Here is a 19,608-nt window from a genome sequence, read left to right on the forward strand (position 1 = left end):
TTTTTTATTTATTTATTATATATTATTTCAGGTACAGAAAGATTTGTGAAAGCAGCAAAAGTTTGGAATAACCCTTTTAGATACGTTGTTACACAAGTTGTCAGCAATTTTTAAAGGCAACTACTGCATGATGAGGATTTTTAAACATCAACTGATATGTACTGTATGTGAGAGGCCATGTAGAGTATAGGACACAAACATTAAGTACACTGTAAAAAAATGCCGGGTTCCACACAATTCCTTCTTGTTGTCCCAACACAAATTGATAACCTTAATTGTTTTTGCAAATTTAAGTGGACTTAACATATAACAATTAAGTTGCCCCCCACCGCCCCCAAAAATGTTAATAATTGTGTTTAGCTCATTTTAAATAATTTGAACAACCAGCAAACATAAATTGAGTTTTAAACACTCAAGAAATGATGTTTGCTGTTTGTTCAAACTACTTACTTGAAATGAGCTGAATCGACACAATTCTACTTTTTTTAGGGGGCAACTTAATTGTTTTGTTCAATCTACCTAAATTTGTAAAAAGTAACAAGTTAACTTAATTCCTTCATGTTGTTCCAACATGAATCGGTTGTGTGGATCCCAGCATTATTACTGTGTAGTTTGAAAAGAAACAAGAAATTGACTACTGCAAATGGCAAAAAATAAAAGTGTGAGAGGATAAAAAGATCTACTAATCTATTTTATGAATGGACAGACAAAACACAAACACTCAACAATGATGAATTTTTGGAGTTCAAGAACTGTTCAACTTGCACATAAAATGACAATATACTTTTAGGGTCATATGTTAATGTTTAATTCAGCCCTTAAAAATAAACAGCAAGGTTGTCTTTATTCTCCATTGAATCTTGGGTCATTTTTTATGGCCTCCAAGAAGAAGCAACTAGGGCCCAGTTTTTCAAAAAGTTTAATCTGGATCAAATTGGTCCAGATTTGGAAATCCTGTGTTTTGCAATCCAGGGTTAACTGATCTATCTTACTTTTATAACAGTTTGAGTTAATTGAGGAACATTGAGCTGGACCACTGTTATCCAAATACCAAATTTCAGGATACCCAAATCCTGTTTACCAGAGCCTTAAATGCACTGTAAAGAAATCCACAACTTTACAGATTATTTTCGGCAGCTAGGGTGCTGAAAAAAACAAACGTAAAATAACGACCGTTAAATTACAGAAATTTACCGTAAAATAACGCCCGTTAAATTGCAGAAATGTACCGTAAAATAACGCCCATTAATTGAAATTAATTTTTCCGGCACCCCAGTTGCTGGTTATAAACTGTAAATTCTGTTTGGCATTTTTTAGTTAACAGTACTGCTTTGATATTGTTTTGTTGTTGTTGGTTGCCATATCTTATTAGATGTGACATGCTTCATATAGGTTTCAATTACAGTAAAAAGGAATTTGTATATCATCAGTAACCATTAAGTTTGTGATCATTTACTTAAAAAAAAAACTTTTAAAATTTTATTTGGTTCATAAAATCTAAATCTGAATTCACCCTTCTGATGGGATCAGGATAATCCATTTATTTATTTATTTATTTATTTTGCATCAAATTGATTCCAATCCGAGTTCAAAGTTTTGAATGACCCAAGGGGCAAATGTAAGACTGGATTACATGGTCTGATTTTTATTCAAAATCCCTCTGTTACTTTTGAAAAAAACATTTCCAAAATTTGATCCAACCCGTGATCCAAAATCCCACTGGATTTCTTTTGAAAAACTGGGCCCAGATTCCACTCAAACATTCTGATTATGAAATTAAAAGTCATCTTTAATAGTTATGGCAAATTGATTATGACTGGAATGAGAAATTCTATGCTGCTCAACAAATGCAATTCGAAACGCTGCTTTTTCAAATCTAAAATAAGTTAATAGAATGGCTTGTTTCAGATAAAGATAAAGGCGCAGTCTTGAAGTGCCCTCTGTCTGTAAAAGGATGTCATTTCATACTAGGCGTGACCGTAGCTGTGTTTGGAATACTGGCTTACTACCAGTCCTGTATACGTTACTTACAAATATTAGATTTTTTGTCTTTTGCTGATTACACTTTATTTTATAAAAAGTGTAGCCAGTACTTTAATCTAGATTTTATTTTTCCAGATTACCAGAGTATATTTGCATTGCTGACTCAAATTGGCCATTCTTGCTTTAATTTATCTCCAAATAAAATATGAATTGCTAATTAATTCACTTGACCATTCTATATTAATTTTCAAAAAATAAATCAAACACTAGATTTTTAGGTACAATTTTATAAAGAAAATTTATTTAAATTATGTAATATTAGAATCTAGATTTTGATTTAAATTCCCCTTAATTTATATTACCAGTAAGTATTTTTCTTTTTTTTTTTTCTTCAATTTTCTATTTTTTATCATTTCTAATTTTGATTTAGCTTATGTTTTCTATGTCATAAAAGTATACTAGTATGTTATTCCAAATACAGACAATGACTGAATCCAAATGCAATTGTCTTATGAAACAATTACATCCAAATGAAGAGAAAAAACCCTAATATTTTGGCAGCAAGATAAAAAATAATCTAGTTTCATCATAAATACAAAAAATGTAAAGACTAAAGTAGTGCTACAAATAAAACTCTTAAAACTGCTTAAATAAAAAAAAACTAGCAGATTTAAACAAGGAAATCCTTGTATATTTTTGAAACAAACTCATGCGCTTCAGAAATAAAAGGTGCACAGACAAAATACAACAATCTGAAAGCTTTAAAAATTGTTTAAAGAAAAACATAAATACAAAGTAACAAGGTGACAAATGAAAAGAATTGCTTTAAAGTTTTGTGACTGAAGCTCAGGGCAGTAAGGTGCTTTTTTCGAACTGACCCAGGACCTGCTTTTCTTTCTGAAACTGCATCAAACTGGAGTCTCATACATGTCTAAGGGCGAATCTGATTGACTTGCAGTAAGGCAGTGGGGTTGAGAGGTTATAGTTCAGATTTCCAGCTCCGCCATGGCCCGCTCCAGAGGGTCAGTGCTCCAGTAGTCGTGGTCCCAGCCCAGGAACCAGCCAGTAAAGGTGGGCGGCTCAAAGCCCTGTTTAATCTTCACTATAGCTGTGCGTGGGTCACGGTTGGCTGGATCTGTCTGGATGTATTGGGCAGCTGCAGAGAAATTTCGATTCAGATTTAGAAATGCCACAAGCTCAAAAAATGTTTTTTGTGTTTTTTTTTCTTTACTGCCACCTGGTGGACTAAGTCATGGATAACACTATTATGTAGAGAAGAAAAAACTCTATGGCAAAGTACACTACTGTAATAAACAACCAACCAAATAAATAATTAAAGTCTATTTTATTTATTAAACTCAGATTAATGCTGTTAAAATATTCTGTTATATTGCTCCGTTATATACTGCATGAGAAATCAAATCAATAATAGTAATTGAATCAGTAGAGCTAAAATAGATGTAGACATTATACAGTGCACATTGGTGTTGATGATTCAGTATAACAAGCCTCACCTGAAGTCATTGCCTCCATTTTCTCCTCATCATGAGCTTCATTACCAATCCAAACAAACACCTGCAGAACACATCAAGATTAATTACCCAGCAGGCACCTTGATATCAAAAGCACATCACATATTTCCCAAGACTTGATCAAGGTGATGTATAACATCCTTTTCAATTCAGTTTGGTCGGCAGTTTCTTCCAATATCTGTCCTCACTGCTTCTAATGCACCCTTCCTTCATTTTCCAAATTAAACCTGTCTGTACATTTGATTATCATTGTCATTACTTAAGTGGTCAAGAACAGGATATCAGTGTATGGATGTAAAATGGATGATGAAGGCAAGTGTTTGCTGAAACATGTAGGCGCAGTTTTAAGGAATAGCCATGTCAATAAAAGCTTTTTAATATATTTTTTCCAAATTTTTCGAGTGCCTTGGACTTAATTTTGCTGTTTATTCTGATGAATCCCTTACCCAAACAACACCAACACATTAATTAAGCTTCCCCTGAGCACTTTTTGTTTGATTTTGGATATTAAGATTGACTTGAAGTGTTTTTTTTTTTTTTAGTTTGTTTTATGTTAATTTCATGTCATAATTAAAATTGAACATTGCTTGCCTTCTGGGTTTTTCCATTTTTTTTCTGGGAATTTTCAAGATTCTGAATTTGAAAGATGTTACCAAACGACATTTTTTTCTTTCAAAACAGCATTTTAGAAGGAAAATGCTCCTCTGCCAGTTTTTCTCCGTCTAAAACGCTTGATACGTGACCATTCACACCCACTGGGCATGTGTATATTTTGCCTGCATCTGTACTTACAGTCTGCCGCTTATGTAATGGTCATATGAGTGGGGCATGATGAATCAGGAAACAATATGCAATAGTCCAGAAGACTATTCAGAGAGAGGATGTGAAAATTCATGCCTCCATTTTCTAAAGTTTGCACTTAAGTCCTTTTATACACTGAAAATAGGGGTGTTCGGTTTTTAACTAAAATGGACTCTTTAGCATTTTCAAAATGCACCATTTTTGCTGGTCAGAGATGCCAGAATGTGACTCCAGGCATAACCGTAGTAAAATGTATGCGTTTTAAAATGAAAATGTACTAGTGTAAACTGCAAGGGGTGGACTAAGACACCATTTTCAACCCGGGAAACAGTTACTGTTAAGCTGCGGTCACATTTGACTTTTCTCCCCATAGACTTCCATTCATACGCACGCGAATGCGTCAGACCAGAAGAGCAGGGTCATGCGTCAAGTTTTAGCAGGTTGCTACAGTGCAAAGTTCAAGCTTGGTGAACTCTGACCTGTGAAATCGCATCACTTGACTACGTGAGACCAATCGAGGATCAAAACATGACCTCTCTGGACAGAATCTTAAAACATTGAGCAAACGCTCACTTTTGTAATGTCTGATAAGCTTGTTTAATCCCGCCCCTTTTCGCAGTGCCGCACGACAGAATATTGCATGCTCAAACTCTAATGTGACCGCAGCTTTATTCAGGACACATCTGATGCGATCAAGAAAGTGAAGATCAGTGGGGGGTGGGGGGTGTTTGGGTGGCGATCGATAAAGTCAAGCTTACACGCATGCCACGGCGCGGTGTACGCAGTGATCAACTTGCAACACATGTAACACATGTAGCTGTGCATTCATACTTCTGTGCGCTGTTTCTGTTGCTCTGCAATAACACTTCAGGTGGCAGTGAGGTGTTTCTGTTCCTCTGTTTCGAGTTTCTTCACTGGTGTTTTGTATATTCTTTACAAGTGGTTCAAACCCGCTCATTTTGAGGCAGGAACCAGCAGACAAGCAACAAATTTAACCACGTTGGTCACACCGATCATTTGATGCAGAAGTATAAACCAGGCTTGGGGCTTGGGGTTGGGGGGGGGGGATTGGGGGGGTGGCAATTGTTAGGTGTGGAGGGAGGGGGTTAGGGGGAGGAGATTTGCAGCAGGCCAGAGTCACAGCAGGCAAGATTGATGAAATTGAGCTCAGGTCGATCTCAAACTCCACCGCTGCTGAGGCTAAGGTGAATTTCCTGAGAGTAAGACATTAGGAAAAAGATTTAGGGCTTATTTTATTTGTAATATAGAGCATATTTGGACAGTGGGAGGAAACCAGGGAAGGTGGGGGAAACCCACACAGACACGGGGAGAACATGCAAACTCTGCACAGAAAAACCAGATGGCCCAGCTAGGACCCAACGCCATAGGTATGCTTGCTGTGAGGCAACAGTGCTAGTCACTGGGCCACTGTGCCGCCCCTTCTGGATAAAGGTGGAAGAAGGGGAGGAGGGGGGTTTCTTCCAGACACTTGTTGCATCCCAATTCGCATACTTATACTACGCCCTAAAAGTATGTACTTTTTTTGTGAAGGAAAAGTTTATACTTTTGAGTGTGCAACAGAAGAGTATGCAAGCTTTGAGACATACTACTTCCCCTTTAGCAGATTGTTGTGTTGCTTAGTTATGCCCCCTGTCAATCATCGACATTTCTGTCATATTTAATTTCTGTCATATTTAATCCCAGTGAAATATTACTGTAAAATTAAGACCACTTTACCAATCACACAGAGACATTTAAAATGATACCAAACATGAAAATAGTGCTGCAAGATACACCATATTAAAACCTTGAACATTTTATGTGAAATGTGCTTTAATCAGAAGGTAACATACGGGTCAAGAAAAGGGCTTTGAGGTGGAAGGAGAAGAGTGACTGTCTCGCATTGCCCCCTGCTGTAGTGTAGCTCTGTTTCTCCAGCATGTGTTTGCATTGTCAACAGTGATTTGAATAGAACAGTTGAACAGCTGGTTTCTTGATCACTTCTCAGATTAGAAAGTGCATCAGAGCATTGCATCTTGTCTCATGAAATTCCATAACAATTCTCAGGGTCTGCTATTTTGGATTCTTACATTTAAGCTGGGTACAATTTATAGCACATGTTTTATCATCCCATATTTTATCATTTTATACAGTTATTTTTTAATTAATTCAGTTGTAACCATAGAGAATTATTGTCATTAAATCATCTCATTTTCAAGTATTTGTGAATTACTTTTGATTTAACACCAACAATTAAATGCAAGTTCCATATTGCATTACAATACAATCACATACTATCAAATCTCTCCCACATTTATAGCTATTAATGCTGCCCTTATTTGCGTTTTTGGTATGAGATTGCAGAAGAATGGTTTGACTAGGAATGTACAGTTTTTTACTATGCATACTGATCATTTTTAGTCATTCGGCAGAACTACAGTTCGAACCGCTTTGGTTAAAACTCATTCTTACAGGGACATACTAATTCTATTTTCAAATACTATTTAGGATGGATAGTATGCGGATTGGGACGCAGCAAAAGAAAGGAAAAGTTGTAGAAAGGAAATAAGGATATTTATAGTGACCTAGGATCCTTTGATTGGAGGATCATGATTAGCTAATGTGGGCCAGCTGGATCAATCACGAGCACGTGCTCCTCTTGAAATTAGTTTAAAATTAAACTTCACTTTTTTAAAATGCATGAGTTTTAAAAGTTCATAAGGTATGCCTGGCTTTCACACCACTTTGGCATCTTTGACTTGCAAAAACATTGTGTTTTGAAAAAGCTAAACACGCTGTTTACATTAGAATTGCTGAGGTAGCGTTTCGGTTTAGATGGACTTTTCAATACAGAGGCACAGCAATCCATAATCCCTCTCTGACTGGTCTTCTGGACTACTGTGTGTCATTCCCTGATTCATTAATTTCATATGATCTCTTATTTAATCATAACACAAGTGGTAGATGACAAGTATGGATGCCAGCAAAATACACGCATGCCCAGTGAGCGTGAATAGTCATGTTTATTGCATGTTACACTGTCTAGTGTTGATGAAGATTGTTTTTCTGAAACAATGTAAAAACAACAATGCCGTTTAAAAACTAAACCACACTAGTGTAAACGCACCATAAATATGAATAATATAATATAATAACATAATATTGATGAATATCATAATTAGTATTTGCACTGTTTATCCCTCCATTTGCAAACTGTATTGAATCCAATGAATTTCATTATCTTCTATAGTTAATCTATGTTGGCAGATGTGTTTTTTTTTTTGTTTTTTTTTCAAGCAACACTGAGTGCTTTCTAAGTCACATGCTACCACTGGTGTAAATAAGAGCAGATTTCTCTCTGCTTTTGTTTTGAACACTATGTAAAGTAGAGCAATTCTGTTCATGTAATGGGTTTACCTGATCCCAGGTGTCAAGGATCATGACATCATCTGTAGCCAGGTCTTCTTGGGTCATCTCTCCAGGTACTTCTTCAATCTGCATGAATATAAACACAGCGGTATTGATGGACTCTCTCACACTCATCTACATCTCACGCTACACCGACACGATAATCCGTCAAATCAGGGCAATCAGAAAATGTCCAGGTGTTACTCACAATGAAACGGCCAGTTTTGTTCGAGCAGGCGAACAGTCGTGGTGGGTGGGCATTCATTTTGTCTTTTAGCCTGGAGGATGTGCGATAAGCAGCCTTTCCTCCAAGAGCATCCCAGAATCCACCTGAAGTAGAAGGATATATATACATAGAAGTTTAATTATCAGGATCATAGATGTACAAAAAAAACTAAATAATTACTATTAAATAATGGAACTAAAATATTATATTGTAATAAAATGATCACTAATAATTTAAGGATTGAAAATATTTATTTAAGTTGCATTTCATTGTTTTATTATTACTTTTTAAAATCCGTTTAAACTGAATATTTAACCAAAAAACAAAATGACATCATAAGTTACATGCACTACTATTCTAACTCTTCTATGTTGCTTTAAACATTAAAGTGTCCCAATTATGCCATTTTCATGATCCCTAATTTATTTTTGGAGGACTCCTAGAGGGTACTTATGTATAATTTATATTAAAAAAAGCGTAATGAGGCACTTTAAAGGCTTCATTCCCCCCAAAATATGCCAATTTCATCTCCAAACGTTCTTTTGTGTTACATGACGGAAACAAAATCATACAGGTTTGTGTGATATTGTAAACTAAGAAAGAGCTTTAATGAACTAATCCATTAAAGAATTCCTAGGATTCCTCACCATCCTCTCCTCCTTCACTCAGCTCAGAGGGAGACACTCCAAGGATGCCACAGAGCTGCTGTGCGCCACGTTTCTCAATGTCACTGGCTCCTTGACCAACCCATATGAAAGAGGCAGCTGGGGTCACCAGAACGAAGGCATCATTGGAATTCAGATTAGAAGATACAGCATCAATCTGAATGAAAGAATGGTTAAGAACAGAAAGTATCACCATGACATGTGAAATACGAATAGCTCGCCCCAGGGCCAGAGTGGGACTCCTTTTCAGCCCTGGATTTTTAAGCCTTAGATCGGCCCACCTCAGTTCACGACTGACTATTTTAAAATATCTATCACGTCTTTTTCAAGAAAACAGCTGCTTTAGAACTTCAAATGTTCAACAACCCTAACAGTATTATATGTCTTAACAATAAAAAAATAAATATATAAATTACTTGGGTAAGGTTCGAACACGGGTCAGCAGCATCATAATGCAACGTGCTGACCACTGGACCACAATGGCATTGTTGTGCTGGTGTGGTTGGGATAAAAAATAAATATTGCACTATTATCTACAAGACTCTTTTAACCACAGTATTACTTTCTATTGATGGCTTAATCTTTTTCGCCCCTTTTTAGATTTCTGACCAAGTTATGTCAGATTTTTTAATGTAGCGAATCATCTGATTTTCATTGATCAGGTGTAATATTCATTAATATAAATGATTCAAATTCTTATATTCACTAAGGTGGTGCTGTTTGGGGTTGAATGATAGTTACACCATCATTAACCTGCAGGCTGCATTTTGCTCACTTGGCTGCGAGAAAATAAATAAAAAGAGCGGAGCTGCAGCAGAATAATATATAAAAAGAGTGAGGCTATGATCAAATAAATAAATAAATGAAAATAGTGTGACTGCTGAGAGTGCAAGCAGCTAAAGACACCGACCCTCATGGCCAAAAAACAGATTGGCCCACTGGGAATTCTCCCGGTCCTCCCGATTAGCCAATCCGGGCCTGGCTCACCCAAATATAAAAATTACCCCATGATTTACTCTCCATCATGTGGTTTTACACCTTTATGAGTTTCTATCTAAGAATAAGATATTTTGAAGAATGCTGGTTGCTGGGACTCACTGACTTTCAGGAAAAAGAAATTGATGGAAGTCGAAACTTAACTTAACTTTTTTTGTGTTTAACAGAAGAAATAAACTTAAATAAATTTAGAACAAGTGAAAGGTGAGTAAATAATGAAATGAGTTTCATTTTTTGGTAAAAATATATTGAAAATTTCAATGACTAAAACATTCTTCTCATTATAAACAAAAGCATGTACTGTAAAAATGACTGTATGCAAGTGTTACATCAAAAGCAAACTTATAGAGACGCATTGCTTTACAGATGTGCATTGGATTTCTGATGTTTACATGCATTTTGCAGAAAATTTGTCTGCAGATTGTTTTAAGACCAAGTAAATTTTGTTGAAAGACAAAGCAATCAAATGTTCAGCAACTGACAGCCACTGCACTTTGTCTGCGAATGATGACTTTATATGGATAATGTCGCAGAAGTCAAATCAATAACTGCACCACAACATTTTGAACTACGAGGCAGTGTTGCTGCAGTTCCCTATGCAATGACATTAGCCAATAGAAACATTGGGCTAGCTATAAAGAACCCGCCCCTTAAAACAAGGCCCTTTCACAAAACTGGTCAGGATGAAATGTGTAAGTTAGAGTTTTTCAGCCTTTATATTTGTTATTTTATTAAAAAAAAAAAAACATTATTAACATTATAAGATAACATCATACAGCATATTAATATAATTAGTAAAAATCCTTGTCATGACCCCTTTAAAACTTGTCCCATAATAATAGCCACTGACCTCTACAGCTCGAGTGCACCCTGCTGAATTTGAGCGCACTTGAAACAGCCGAGTCTCTGCTGGCGCCGTCTGACCACCTTCTCTGGAGGTGCCACCCTTGTGTACCACCATAGGCTGCCCACCGAATAGACTCATGAGGTGAGCAGGTTCTTTACCCTGGACCACACGCACCTGGATGAACATTAAATAGAGGATAACAGGATGTCAATGCTTCTACAAAAAATTTAACAGAAAATACTCATGTATGGTATATAAAATCATAGAAATCATACTAGCAGGACTAGATTTCAAGAGGCTTTGATTGAGGATAGCATTTAATTCCACAAGGTGGCAGTGTTGAGCTCACTTTGGGAAATGTGGGACCAAAGCCTCATTCCCAGCATCCTTTGTGGTTAGCATTATGCGAGTGAGCCGTTCAGTTGCAAGAGGAAGTAGAGATTTATCAGTAGTCAGTACAAAAGTGGTTATTTTACAGTTTCTAAACCAAACTCTTCAAACATTTAGTCTTCTTATGTTATTTCCTGCTAATTACATTGTTGTATTGAGTTAAATCTAATATCTGCTCTTGTGTTTTCCTTTACTATTTCCAAACACTTTAGTAAAGAAGACATAGAAAATATGGTAAACTGCAATTCAAATGATTAGGGTTAAAATTAATGCTGAATTCATATAATCAAAATAAGAGTAAAATTGTGAAATAGTAATACAATTGAACATTTTATATATCAGTTTACATCATGTTATTTTTTTCTATGATGACAAATCTAAAATTTCAGTTTGATATTTTTAAAATGTTCCTCAAGAAAGTTAAAAAGATAATAGAATGTGTGACAATCTAAACCTATATTTTAAAAAAATGTAATATTTATTGTCACTTAAGACTTTTTAATGACCCCATTATGAAAGTATTCATTTCTTTTAAAAATAAAAATAAATGTAAAACAAATTTTAAAAAGTATCCCAAACTTTTGTACGCAGGTGTATACAGACCAAAACATTCCCTAGATATTGATCACACCAACTACATTCACATGCTCGTTTTTTTCAGGTTCTCTCATTTCTACAATAGCACTGTGAATGACAGCATGCATAAATCCAGACACAAAAATAGAAGTCACATTTAAACTAGTTAAAATATAACTGTGAATTCACAATGGAGCATTTCTGTTAATGTTCACATGCTCACTCTGGAAATCTGGAAATGTGGAAGACAGTTAGTTCATTGTGCACATACTATGAAATAACAACATAAACACAAAAAAGACACAAATACAGAGGCATAAACAGGGATAGTGTGCATGTCAGTGTACAGAGCCTTACAGAAAACAATTCTCTTTTTACATATTTGATTATGCAGACAAAAGTGGAATTGCGAATTTAACAATGTAGTGGATTTAATAAAGTTTAGCTGTACACGATGTCGCTACACAATGGAGTAAAATGAGAAGAAATTCACCCATAATTATTATAATTATTATTACATGATGCAGAAATGTCAGGCTCTGTACAGGAGCATGCTATCCTGAGATATGGATACCTGAGTAGTAAGGGGAGCACCAGCCATCTACAGCAGGATGTTGATATGAATAAATGACAGGAAGGAAAGACATAGAAGTGGATGTTGGTTTAACAGATGGAAAATCAGGGAAGGCCATTGCAAAAGGCAATAATAGCAGAATGAAGGAAAGCTATGAAGCTACAGGAGGAACCAGAAGTAAAATGAAGCTTGAACTTGGTCAACATAAAATTTAAAATTTCCAAAAATCTAATTCATTTTATTTAACTATTAGAATGACTATATTTTATCCATAACCTACTGAAGAACAAAAAAGTAGTTTATAGGCCAATTATCGGTTTATAAACATTCAAGATGCATGTGCATCATGATTGCAGGAAAAAAACGAAAGTGCTAGCTTTTGCAGTGAAGGAATGACACTGATGTGGTATAAAATAAGTAGTTTTATTAGAGGAGTTATATTTATTACATATTATTTACATAATGTTCAAAGCGTATTACAACAGTTTGTTACTCAGCGATAAGCACTGTTATTCTGCCAAATTAACGCTAGTAAGCGGTCTTCATCTGGCAGATGTGTTTGCCATAGCACCCTCCAATGAATTACGGATGAGACAAAATGACCATTTCTAATACGCGTGTGCCAGAGTGAAAAGAAAGTTTATGGATTGGTATTGTTAACTTGGTGAAAAAAAATAATTCAGAACAAAGTGTTCTTTTAACCAAATAATTTGATTGTTAACATGTTAATAATAAACATTAAAAAAACAACATACAAATAAAAAGTCGACAGCCTTTTGTTTGTTTTGCGACCCCTGAGGTGATTATGTTAAATTAAAGACACTGCAATAGCTTCAGATGCAGCACTTTGATTTTATGGCATCATGATAAACTTTGACACCTTTTCGGCACTCAGGTACATTAAAAATAAATATAGTCCACAAATGAACATGGAGGATGGTCTCCCAGTGGCATTCTCCAAAATTAAAAGATGAATACACTTGGGCCTATTGGTATGTGTGTGCGCTGGTGTGTGTAGGGATTATACATTTATAATCACCTCAGCGAATATTGGGGTCGCAACTCACTGAGACTGTTATTTTTGGGGGTCGCGGGCTGAAAAGATTGGCAACCCCTGGATTAAGTGAATGTTAAGTGATGGCACAAATCAAGCTATATAATGTAGTACACAATGTATCTAGTGTAGTATTGCCCTGCATTTATTTACACTTTACTTATGTAAGGTCTAAAACAGACTGTGAATACAGTCAACATTTTAAGTGCTACAAAACCTTTTATCAAACCTGTCCTAAAACTACTGAACACCGCATTGTGGAAAATCACCTACTGCACCTTTAAATAAAAGATTTGCAAGACTACTCTAAATGTAATGAGCTCTCAATAACAAATTCAGCATGACGTAACATATATACGAATGTGTACGTAATAAGTGGATCAAGCGGTTTGTTCATATGCATTACCTGCACAGGTCCACCTCCAAGCTCATCATCCAGCTGGGCACCCAAGATAGCAGATGCCCCGATCTCATCCTGTGTAGAGTCTGCCCCCTGCCTGTGAGAGATACCGTATGTCAACAGTAAAAAAACAACCAAAGAACAACTAAATAGTTAAATGGAAGATGTAGCTAAGATGTACCAGATGTAGATAATGTGACCCTGTCTGCCACCATGGCGGTAACTGTACAGGATAATGTAACTGTCTCCACCATAAAACTGGCCGTAAGTAGATGGGTCAACTGGAACTTTGTCTGATCCTTCAATACGCCAGATCTAAAGTGTCGGGTGACAAATTAATACCCTCATTGCATGTGTATACATAACTTTGCAGTCACATGCAGTGTGTGTGTGCTTTACTTGCTAACCTGTTTTTCTCCATTGCCGCTGTCTATCATTCCATGTTGGGCGGCCATTGCTGGTGAATCGTGCAGAGTTGAAGCATCAAACGGCACCTTCTCGATCTTAGCGATGCTGTTTGAGACATATGCTACACCCATGCCCTCTGTCTGGTCCACATCACGCCAGTTTTTGAAGAACTGCTTGAAAAGGGGTGTTTCGCCCATTTCTGGGAGAATCTGAACCTGTGTGTGTTTGGGGTAGCCCATTTTTTTGATGAACTCATCTGCTGCCTTCATGGCGGCCTTTCTCTCTTCCATATTGGCATCTTTGCCTGTAGATAAACAATGGAGTTTCAAAAAAAATCAAAAATTTTTTTTAAAAGGTTTATGTTTGTATTGGTCAATGGAATTTACCTTTCCAAACAAAGATCTTGCCATCTGAGCCATGATCCAGGATAAAACAGTCACTTGATTCTAGTGCACTCTGGGTAAAAGGATTTTCAGCGGCCACCAGGGCAATCGCCATGTCTCCACTGGCATCAGAGACCTTAAAAGTACATTTCACAACAATAATTAAACCTGCTTCATAGTTTCTTAAATGTTATATGCCCTTCACTAATTCTTATACCAAAAAGTCCTGCTTGATCATCCATATAATGGTAGTAAATACACAAGACATTATTCACAAACAATTACTTTCTATTTAATAAAATTATACAACAAATAGCTTCTACAGTATCATATTCTCATTATTCTTGTAGTCTATTTATCATTTAATACCATGTAAAAATGTGTATTTGTGTGTCACCTTAAATAAAATCTCTACAGTTTTGTTGTATTTTATCCATAATGACAATAAAGTAACCAATGAGCTTAAAAAAAATCTAAATAGTAAAAAAAAAAAAAGGAAAAATGAAAAATACCACCGTAGGATAGAACATGGATGTAAAATGTGCAATATGTGCCAGTGCTTCACACAGGTTTGAAATATACTTGTGGTGGCAGCCCGATTGAAACACACCCATGGCACAGAATAGTTACCTACATGTGTGTGTGTGTGTGTTTGTGTGTGTGTGGGTGTGTGTGTGTGTGTGTGTGTGTGTATATATATATTATTATTATTATTTTTTTTTTTACTATTTCGAAATAAGCTTAAAGGGTCTAATAATTTTGACCTTAACATGGCTTTTAAAAATTATAAACTTTTATTCAAGCCGAAATAAAACAAATAAGACTTTCTCCAGAAGAAAAAATATTATCAGACATACTGTGAAAATTTACTTGCTTTTTTAAAATATAATTTGGGAAATATTTAAGAGAAGAAAAAAATCAAAGGGGCTAATATTTCTGACTTCAACTGTACATGTAAGGTATGTAATATATTAACATTATTAAATTAATAAAATATACAGCAAATGAGAAATAAATGACAGAAAAAAAGGAATGAAAACAGACAATATTGTTAAAATATAATTACAAGAATAAAAATTTAGATTATTTAAATAAAGCAAATTTGTTGATTGCCCATTTCTAATGGTGTACACATATTTTACAGCCAGTATAGACGTCATTTTGTCCTCTCTGAGTATATAGTAAAGTTTACGTGAGTCGTTTATTAAATAACTAATCATTTAATGTTTCTCTCGCAGATGTGCATGCACAGTCAGCTGTAAAAAAGTCATGCAAAAGCGCATACAAATAACAGCAAGTTTAGAAAGCAAAAGCCCAATCCCAGACATTTTAGGAGATTCAGAAACTAGGAATGCATTTTGGCAAAAAAAAGATGCGTCTTTGTGGGTCTGCAGAGCACGTGAGATTGTGTGAGTGTTGATTATTCTCGCGGACACACAGAACCAGCAGTAGGAAACATGCAGAGCGAGAGAAGATTTTCCACTGGTCAATCGATCGGGATTGTTTAGCTTTCTTGGGCAGTTAAAAAAAGGTTAAAAGGATGATAATAAAAGTATTATTCATGTGTCACCCCAAAATATACTTGGGCGGCCGTTAAAATATTTGGGCGGCTCGGTTAAGTAAAGTTTATATGTGGGAAGCACTGTGTACTGTACCAAGTGTTCTAGGGGTATACAAGGGTTTTGTGAAAACGACAGGAAATTTATTGTACAACATAGCAAGAAACATGAATGCTCGGGCCATTCACTGTAGTTTGTTACACTCTAAAAAAATGAAGTAATAAAAAAAATGGTCTATGCCCATGACTATTTCAACACCTCAGTTTACTCCTACTGGCCTATCAAATATCTACCATCTACTCTACCCAATCCATGTGCTTGATTCTTTTAGGTAAACATACTGAGGTAAATATAATATACTACAGTGGTGCACAAACTCAAACAGCAAGAACATTTAAATAAATAAATAAACAGGGTTGACATTCATTATCATTACTTTTCCTTTATACACTTAGAAACATTTATTTATGTAATGCATTTACTGTGAGCATAATACATTTATCACATTAGTCTGATTAGGCTCCAGTGGGTACCTTGTAGAGTTTGGCCATTTTTCTGTTGGAGGCATCAGCCTTGACATCATCAGATGCTCCTTCAGGCAAGTCTGGTTTTTCTCCTAGAACCTGCCATCACATAGATAAACCATGTTTTCAGTATATTCCTTAGCTGATGTTAAACACTATTGTTTTTTGGTGTTTTTACCTCCAACATTTTCTCACGTTCCACACCTTCATCACAAACATACACACGGGCACGTCCACTACGTTCGTTGTCTCGAATGCCTTTTGCAAGCTGAGTAGCTTTCAGCTTCTCAAAGCGGTTACTCTTGGAACCACACCACTGGTAGATTTCCTTTAAAAACAGCCAGAGCAAACAAGATTATTTTGGAGATTTGGACCTTTTTACATCTCTTTCACAGCCTTTACACATTATACACACATTGCCCAAGTCCAGAATGAAGCAGTCTCCCTGGTTAAAGCTGTCCCAGCTGACTGGCACTTCTGTAGCTCTGACAACTCGCCGACCTTTGACTTGTAGCACTCGCTGCATTACAACTTCATTGGTGACCACATGCTTGAATCCAGATGCAACTCCACCTTGCTGAAAAACAACAGATAAGGCTATAATTAAAAAAATAAACCATTTCATTGATTACTTTTCATTCACAGCTGCAACTAAGATTTTTGGATACCCTAAACTAAATGTTTAAATCTGTTTTCTTTTTTTTTTTGTCCACTTTCCTGATTTCTCTGAGCGGAGGGTCTAACAATTTAATATTAAAGTCAAGTTTACTTCTATTGCACCTTTCACAATAAATATCATTCCAAAGCAGCTTTACAAAAGGTGCAGATTATTATGACATTTGTCAAAATCTGAAAATGTCAAGAGTTGTGTATAGTGTGGACTGTATAAGCATAGTTAACCTGCAATTATACAGTATATAGTGTCATTCAAAATGGTGAGGTCTAAGTGTATAATAAATGTTTATTGATGTGTATTTGGGTATTTAGTGTTTTTGTCCTTGAAGATCTAAGATGGTTGGCATCATTTCATCTCTTCAATTTCTCATATAGATCTATATAGGTGAGAGCATGAAAGAGCTTTTTCTGTGCTTTTCAATGCACAATTTATATTGAACACAAAATGAAACAATGTAAAACAAAATAGTGAGCAGCAGCTTTTATTCCTTTTCTCTGATGGCCAAAAATTACCATAAATGCTTTGGCTTTGAATCAGGACTGCTAAAAGAACATTGAGATTTTTTACATTTGTTCATCTTAGGCATTAGAAGATAACCGTTTTCAAGGTATACAGCGGTTTGGAATAGTCAAGGTTTTAAAACCGTCATAATTTTCTGCAATACCGTTTTAAAGGTATCTGTATGATTTTTTATTTACGTTTTTTTTTTATTTACGTTTTTTTTTTTTGGGCAACAGTAGAAAAGATCCAGCAGAAAAGATATCCAAAGATGCTGTTTTAATTTGTGAAAAAATTCTGTGTTTTAAAAAAAATGAAGACAGCAGAGGTCAAGGATTTATTTGAGTTATTTATCCCGATGTTTACTGTTTCAAAATATATTAAAAGTTACTCAAAATAAAATAATATTGTGTTCAAAGGGGAAAAAAGTTCATGTTTCTTACCCACACGTTTAATATATATATATATATATATATATATATATATATATATATATATATATATATATATATATATATATATATATATATATGTATATATATATATATATATATATATATATATATATATATATATATATATATATATATATATATATATATATAGGTTATCATGCCATCAGAATCTTATACCAGTCCATGCTTAGTTCACCTTAAAACTAACTTATAATTTCAAATTGCAACATTTGACTGGTCTGCTGACTTTAACAACACATCAATAGGTCAGTAGGTCATCTTTTATGGCTATTTGAACAATTCTGAGCACAATGTCAAAACTGTAAAAGGAATCCTGATAAATCCAACCTCAAAGTAGACAAACCTAAAACATTTTGCCGCCTTAAATATTTACTTTAAGTCAGTTTAACGTGATGTAAGTTGAAGTGACTTGAAGCATTAGTTCAACCAAAACTGAAAATTCTGTTATCATTTACTTGTCCTTTACTTGTTCCAAACCTGTTTTGACCAAACCTGCAACAACAGACTTCCATTGAATTTGCTTTTCCTACAATGAATGTCAAAGCTTACAGGTTTTCATCTTTTTTAAATATCTTATTTTATGATCAACAGAAGAAAGAAATTCATAATGGTTTGAAACCACAGGATGAAGAATAAATAGTGAAGTAAAATAGAGTAAATATTCAGAGTAAAATATCAAGCTGAATCATAAACCCTAAAAAAAAGATGGAAAAATGGTTACACTTTTTTTATTTAAACAAACATAAACCTATTTTGGCATGAGTTCTACTGTTTTACATTGTGGACAATTTTATTTGTTATCTTTTTCAAATTTCAGAGTTACTTTCCATTTGTCCTGCAAACGAATGAATTACTCACCATGTACTGCAGTCCTTTCTTAAAATATCCCAGGAAAGATTTAGACTCATGGCCTTGAACTTCACGGTACTGAATAGGCTTTCCACCCAAATAGTCATCCATTTGCACTGTAAAAATGGCTGCCGACCCACTCTCATCTTGCGTGCAGTAGTCACCTGCAGTATACAGAAGGTGAAGCATTTAACATCTCAACCCTCTAGCTGGAAATTAGTATGAATGGCAGTAAAATAAATGTGCAGAATTCTGAATTTCTCCTTAACAAGGCACTGTTCTTTTACCCAGCCAAAAGTGGAGGTCATACTGTAGGTTGCCAGAGGTTTGCTTGATAGTTTTGAGGACAAGATAAGCATCGCCGGTGTAGAACCCTCCATAGAGATTCTCAGGAACTGCAACCAAATCAAACTTCTCAATTCTCCACACCTGGAGGCCGGGCTCCTTGCCTGCTCGCTCAAACTCAGGGTGGTACACCATAATGTCTAGAGAAACAAAACAAACAGTTAAAAATGTTATCGTACTGCTAAGCGATAACAACTAATACTGCATGATCATGAAGTGCTAATTCACCCTATAAATTCATAAACCCAGAGTTAATGTCTTTATTTTACTATTTGCAGCAATAGCTTAACTAACTGGACAAATGCAGATTAACAGATTATATAATGAAAAGAATGTAATTTACATGTTTTAATAGACTTCAATAGGTTATGTAAGACTAAATCTCTTTTTTCACTTTATTTAAAATATTTTGTTAACATCTGACAATAACTACATATA

The 19,608-nt window shown here is 35.2% G+C and overlaps 1 protein-coding gene across 2 annotated transcripts in view; it reads right to left on the reverse strand.

Moving 5' to 3' along the window:
• Positions 1 to 670: 670 nt before the first annotated feature.
• Positions 671 to 19,608, reverse strand: part of gsna (gelsolin a) — a 30,240-nt gene continuing 11,302 nt past the window's right edge. Inside the window, exons 2-17 of one of the 2 annotated variants that reach the window (XM_087299174.1) lie at positions 19,113 to 19,310; positions 18,835 to 18,989; positions 16,742 to 16,903; positions 16,505 to 16,654; positions 16,336 to 16,425; positions 14,247 to 14,379; positions 13,860 to 14,164; positions 13,634 to 13,767; positions 13,459 to 13,549; positions 11,999 to 12,025; positions 10,462 to 10,632; positions 8,598 to 8,772; positions 7,933 to 8,054; positions 7,734 to 7,811; positions 3,498 to 3,558; positions 671 to 3,139 (exon numbers count right to left, since the gene is read on the reverse strand). In XM_087299174.1, coding sequence (XP_087155300.1) covers positions 2,970 to 3,139; positions 3,498 to 3,558; positions 7,734 to 7,811; positions 7,933 to 8,054; positions 8,598 to 8,772; positions 10,462 to 10,632; positions 11,999 to 12,025; positions 13,459 to 13,549; positions 13,634 to 13,767; positions 13,860 to 14,164; positions 14,247 to 14,379; positions 16,336 to 16,425; positions 16,505 to 16,654; positions 16,742 to 16,903; positions 18,835 to 18,989; positions 19,113 to 19,305 — 2,217 coding nt within the window. In that variant the 5' untranslated portion in view covers positions 19,306 to 19,310 and the 3' untranslated portion in view covers positions 671 to 2,969. 2 annotated transcript variants of the gene reach the window in all.

Source organism: Danio rerio, chromosome 21, assembly GCF_052040795.2.
Source record: "Danio rerio strain M-AB ecotype USA chromosome 21, GRCz13ab, whole genome shotgun sequence".
In the NCBI taxonomy this organism is placed as follows: Eukaryota; Metazoa; Chordata; class Actinopteri; order Cypriniformes; family Danionidae; genus Danio; species Danio rerio.